This window comes from Heptranchias perlo, chromosome 13, assembly GCF_035084215.1.
Source record: "Heptranchias perlo isolate sHepPer1 chromosome 13, sHepPer1.hap1, whole genome shotgun sequence".
Taxonomy (NCBI): domain Eukaryota; kingdom Metazoa; phylum Chordata; class Chondrichthyes; order Hexanchiformes; family Hexanchidae; genus Heptranchias; species Heptranchias perlo.
In genome coordinates this window covers 21,800,148-21,806,147 of record NC_090337.1, presented here as the reverse complement: position 1 = coordinate 21,806,147, position 6,000 = coordinate 21,800,148, and the positions used below count along the sequence as shown (strand labels likewise).

At 39.6% G+C, this 6,000-nt stretch overlaps 1 protein-coding gene across 1 annotated transcript in view; it reads left to right on the top strand.

The window, feature by feature from the left end:
• Window positions 1–1,526: 1,526 nt before the first annotated feature.
• The window catches only part of meltf (melanotransferrin), a 48,161-nt gene continuing 43,687 nt past the window's right edge, over window positions 1,527–6,000 (top strand). Inside the window, exons 1-2 of the mRNA XM_067995126.1 lie at window positions 1,527–1,925; window positions 5,192–5,346. Coding sequence (XP_067851227.1) covers window positions 1,871–1,925; window positions 5,192–5,346 — 210 coding nt within the window. The 5' untranslated portion in view covers window positions 1,527–1,870. The remainder of the gene's footprint in view (window positions 1,926–5,191; window positions 5,347–6,000) is intronic.

Genomic DNA, 6,000 nt, shown 5'->3' with positions numbered 1-6,000 from the left:
GCGGAAAAGGGAAGCTCAGGGCAGGGGAGGCCCAAAGTTTCTTTGTGAGGCCCAAAGGAACACTCCTGCTCCTTCTGGCCCACAAGAAAACCTGTAAGAAAAAACCTTGCCTTACTGGGCCATTTCTGGCCCTGGCTGCTGTTCCAGGTTAGAAATAGGATTGAGGGTTAGAGAGGGAACAATGGGCCTGAATTGATACTGAATTGGCACTCTCCTACATTACAATGGTGACTGCACTTCAAAAGTACTTCATTGACAGTAAAGCACTTTGGGGCACTCTGAGGTCCTGAAAGGCACTATATTAATGCCAATCTTTCTTTCTTTCTTTCTCTCTCTGTGAGGCTAGCTTTTTTGAGAGATGAAAATTTATAGCAATACTGAAGTGGGTGCTCTTCTGAGATTAGGATTTACAATGTACCTCATCAGGAAATCCTTGATGCTGACAGCAAATACAAGAAGTGGTAAACTATTCTATTCCCCATCAAAAATAAAATTAATCAAAACGGTTTCCTTACAAATAAGATGATACAACCGGTTTGAAGGAGGATTGTCTTCATCATAGGTTTTTAAACTTGCTCAACCCCGGGGTGTTGGTGAAGGGAGGCCAGGTGATCTGTGAGGCCACCAGATTTCTGTGACTTGCTGCATTTGCTGCTGCTAATGATGCATTATTTTTGTTGCTGTATACTAATAAAAAAAACCTTTGTCTGAAGGTGACACTGTTTTCCTTCAGGCAGCTGGCTCTGTACTTCAGAAGTTTGAACGAGGGCTCCCAGGAGTGTGTCAGTATTTGCAGATGGTCCCTGGAAGTGTGTCATACTTGCAGGTGGTCAATGGAGGTGTGTAAGTATTTGCAGCACCCCCCCAATGAAAATCATTGGTCTTCATTAGGAAGTGTCAGGAAAACCATTTCTTGTTTGGGAAAGGATAGAAGCCAGAGTCAGCCCTGCATTTTCATCGTTGATGATCTTACACATAAGTGAAGCAATGATGCTTGTGAAGCTTGTTTTATGAAGCAAGCAGCCTTTAACTTCCTAAAACTTGCATTTGATATTTCAGTAAAAGTTTGCAAATACTCTTCATTAAACAATGCCTCTTCCTACAACTGGCATTTGATATTTTCCTTTTTTTAAAAAGCTGTTCACAGTCAAAACTTTAATCAAGTACACAGCAAGATCCAATATTTACATTTCATGTGATGGATCCTCTGTTGTGCATTAGTTGGCTTGCTTTGATCTCTGGGAATTTCATTGAATTGTTGATAGTACAGGGGATTTGCTTCGGGCCTGTGAAGCCAAGAGCTGTTCTGTATTGCTGTTTTCACTATTCTACAGTTTATGAATTATTTTTATTATAATACAACTTTAGCTCATCTAGCAAGAATCGTATTTCTTTCATTTTTAGAAATATTTTTTCTTGGATGTTATATACACAGCAAAAATTGCGGCGAACTAGGTCGTGCCCCTTTTAAAAAAAATTGTGAAACACAAAGTCTACAGTGTATCATGATCTGAAAGACGTGAATGATCGTTGTGCACAGATATGTTTAGTTGAGTGTCCTCATTTTATACGCAGTTTGGACTTGAAATACCGCTTTGGGCGATAACGTTAGATTGGGAGGATTACTGAGATTAAAAACAAGATTGTACAATTTTTCTTGGAGCGGTAAATAAAGTAAAACTCCGAAAAACGTTTTGCAACTGGCAATATGACTCGGGGAAAGTCCGAATCTTAACTCCAGCGGACGCCTCAATTCTCACAATCATTAACTGGGCAACACGAACCTCAGATACCACCGAAAAGTATAAAGGGAGCTGAAGAAATCAAGGTGGTCGGAGAGTCTAGGATCGTTCTTAACACTGAACTCACCATGCAGAGTTCCACTGTATGGGCTGTGTGCATTTTAGTCGGCACCTTCAATTTGGGTAAGTACAAAAAAGTCTTTCAGTTCTAGGCAAACTCGGGGTTGTAATCTGAGGCTAAAAGACATAAGGCTGCTAGGAAAGTCGATAATGTTCAGTCTGTTTGGACCAGGCGAGTGTGGAGGAATTCAAGTGGGCAGTTTCAAAATAATTAGAGCACAATATTTAACACATCTGTGTGTATTTTGAATGTATTCCAAAATTACGAGTAAAATATTACTGAATATTTATCATTTGAATTTTTTGTTTATTCTGAAGGATTTGTATTGCTGAACTGTCTGACCTTCAGACTATATGACTCTTACTTAATCTTAGATTAGTGTCGCATGTTAAGGATGAGGATTAGAATAAATTCAGATTTGGATTCAGGGTATCGAATCCAAATTCTCTGAAGCTATAGAAGCAGAAAAACAAAGCAACTCAATAGGGTGAGCCTCCACTAGATAGGCAGGGATTCGGACTCTGACTCACAACCACCACTAGAGTGGCAGACATTGACTCCTACCCACATCTAAATTGGTAGGGAGTCAGACACATACCCACCACTAGACTAACAGGAGTCACATGCACACCAACAGTAGCGTACAAGAAACTTGGACACATACCCATCAGTAAACTGATAGGATTTAGACTAATAGCCTAATAATGGACAGATTAGAATTCAGGTACTTTGACTGTCAAAGACTTGGATCCTATCCACTACTAAACTTCCAGTGACTCAGCCATTAAGACATTCTAGACTGTCAGGACATTCTAGACTGGAAGGAAAAACTGAAGTGTGCTACTAAAGAACCACACAAAAAAACAAGTCTTCTCAGCATTAAGCTTGTTGCAAACCTTGGGTGTGAGCCTTCAGAATTCCATATGCTGAATCACACTGTTACTATTGCTAAATTCAGATCCATTCAAAGCATTGCCAAATCCAAATGATCAAATTAGATGGAATTTCAACATTGATTTCAATGTAAATGAAAATTGGATGGTTTCTATAACGGGTGACCGATCCACAATGCCAGTTTTACGCCCAGGCAGCAAATTGAAAATCTACCCCCTGTTTCACAGCCAGGAGGCCAGGTGAGTGGTTTGCTGTGAGGACTCTGTCTATGCCGTTGAAGATTTGCACCAATGTCCTACAGTAATTCAGCATCTGACTTTATCCACATCTAAGGGGAAGCCTCTGGTATCTAGTCTGCTGCTTTTCTGGATGGAATTTCTGAGATCTTGAACTCACTTTGTGAAGAATCAATGGAGTAAGCACATGCCTACCACTCCAAGATACCAAGGGGCATGATGGGGGGGGGGGGAAATATGGGATTCAACACATTTGTGAGGTGAATCATGTGGTGCAGTGTTAGCATATGAACATGCAACATATTCATACAAAATTGTTTTGTCTGCTATTTAAATGGACGCTCGTTCAAAATAAACAGGTTAATGTGTCTGCTAAAATAGTGGACAAAGAAATTTCATACAAATGTGTTAACGGCTCGTATGGTAATATTGCACAGTGCAATTTAACTTGATTAATTTAAAAAAGGAAACACCGTAAGCAGATTATATTTTATGTAACATTTGCCAGGGACATGTATCCTGAATCAGATATCCTGACAGTTACATTTAATGGATTGTTTGTATGATCTTATTTACACAAAGAAACTAAGAGTTCAGCTGTTCCATTTAGAAATAATCCATTAGTGACTTTTCAACTCCATGTAAAATTAGAAGGTGGATTGGTCACCACGAAATGACTATTTCTGCATAAACAGAGTCGCCCAATGATTGGACAAATTCATTTAAATAGATCATTGTGATCAGCGGCCGAATATTTGACTTCACACTAGCTTTGCAGTTCTCTTTGTTCTATGTAATTTTTCTGTGGAGAGCATCGTGAATAATTGGCTTGTTCTTCGTGGTTGTTATAGAATTCTTTGAAGAACAAAGATCTACGAGTGAGATACTTGGAAAGTTTAATTATACACAGAGTCGGGTGCAGAACTAGATTGCCAAAGGATCAAATTCCCAGCAGTATTTTGCCTGAGAATAAGATATATACCCACCATTACGCTTTAAGGGTTTCAGACCCGTACCTAGCTCTAGTCTTATCAGGGAATCAAAAACATATCAGTTACTAGTTGATAGGATTTAAAGCCCCAAGGTTGCCAAGAATTGAGAACGTAGGGAACTCAGATCCATATTTATCATTTAATGATCCATATTTATCATTTACTTCCAGGGACACAAGTGCAGGCCAATCATTAAACTCTCAAGGATTGCGATCCATGAGCATCACTAAATTGCTAGAGACTTGGACTTTAAATTATCTGATAGTGTAATTTGTGGCCTCGAGGGTCAATGTTGTAATCACCATCTGTATTGGGGGCTGAATTAGACACTAAATTTATGGCTTTGTCATATACACATTGGAGATTCCAAGATTAGTCAATAGTTTATGATTAAAAGAATTTGCCACAATTGGAGTAAATGAAAAATTAGGTAACCCATTAAAATAGTTTTGTAAAAAACAATCAAAGTTCATCAACAGGTTAGTTGACATTCATGTATTCTTGTGAATAGAACCTGTTGTAAAATTAACTTTAATCATCAAGGGGTCGGGGGGTGGGTGGGGATAACATATAAGAAGTAGTGACTAATAATAATATAATGTAAGGTTAATCTGTTCAGGAAAGAATGGAAGCAGTACAACTGCAAGCTATAATTCTACCATTTGTCAAACCTGTGCATTCATTCTGTCTGATTTTGGGTGTGACTTTTTATATATTCGAGACATTTGAACCCTTGCTCATCGCACATTCCTTTTGATGTAAAATGAAGGCATTGTTCTGTTATTGAATCTGGTGGATTCCTGGAAGTTTTTTGTGAAATGTGAAAAAAACGTAATTCACAAATGCTTTAATACCTATAATTTACCAAGCTGTCAGTTGTTTAGACCTCCACATCTTGGGTAAGGGAACACAGGAAATATTGGAGGGCAAGTCACCTGCTAATGGCCGGTTCAGGACTCTCCTATTGAAGTAGCTTGAGAAAAAATTGCCTGCCTTTCCTCACAACTAGCGGATGAGGCATTAAAAAAAAATTCAAAATAATTTGATTGTCCCCTTATAATGATGGTTCTTTCTGCTATTCGGCTTTGCAGTTACGCATTGACAGTATAAGGATGACTTTCCACAGGCATTGAAACTCAGGTGGTGAAGAAACGTCTGGGCTTCATATGAGTTGATGAATTATCGTATCTTTCACCTTTCCTGCAGCATGTGGGTTAAAGGAGATCCGATGGTGCGTTACTTCCACTCCTGAGATGAACAAGTGCAACCACATGAAGGAAGCTTTTGAATCTGCTAAAATGCATCCTTTGATATCCTGTGTTGTAGCAGCCTCGGCATTGGACTGTGCAAAAAAGATAGCGGTATGTTTTAGTCATTTTCCCCATACCTACAACTTTTTCTCAAAAGGATTTGATTTGATCGGCCTCATTGGCTTCGTTTAGGCACATTTAGCGTTTATTGTGTTTTCACTGTTTTGTCTATTTAGGTATGTTTTGCTAAAATAACAGTGTTGCTTCTCTGAGTTTCCACTACTTCCCTATGTTATTTTCATTAATTGAAAAATAAGTTCCAGTGCATTATTGGCAGAGGCCTAGAAGCAGCTCTTGCTCAACTACCCACTTTCCAGAGGAACAGCGCATGCTGTGGGGTTGATATTAACTTGATTTTAACTTGTATTGCCTGGTGTCGATCTCAAAGTGGGGTTGGTAGCATTACCATCCCGTTAACCCCGTCATGCAGCCAGCGCCATTTTGAAAGGGGCCCACTGCTGAGTGCTCGAAGCACCTGTCTGTTTCAGGTGGTAGGCCCAATTTAATATGGAGTCCTAGGACTGCGATGACCATTCTAGGTTGGAAATCGTCAGACGTGCGCCATGCACGCACCTATCATTTCCATGGGCAATAGAGAAGAGACCCACCAAGATAGTTTGATATTAATTTTGTGGGGCAAGGAGGAGCAGAGTGCTCTTCCAGATTCCACAAAAATAATCTGGACTGCCGCAGGCCCGGGCCCCC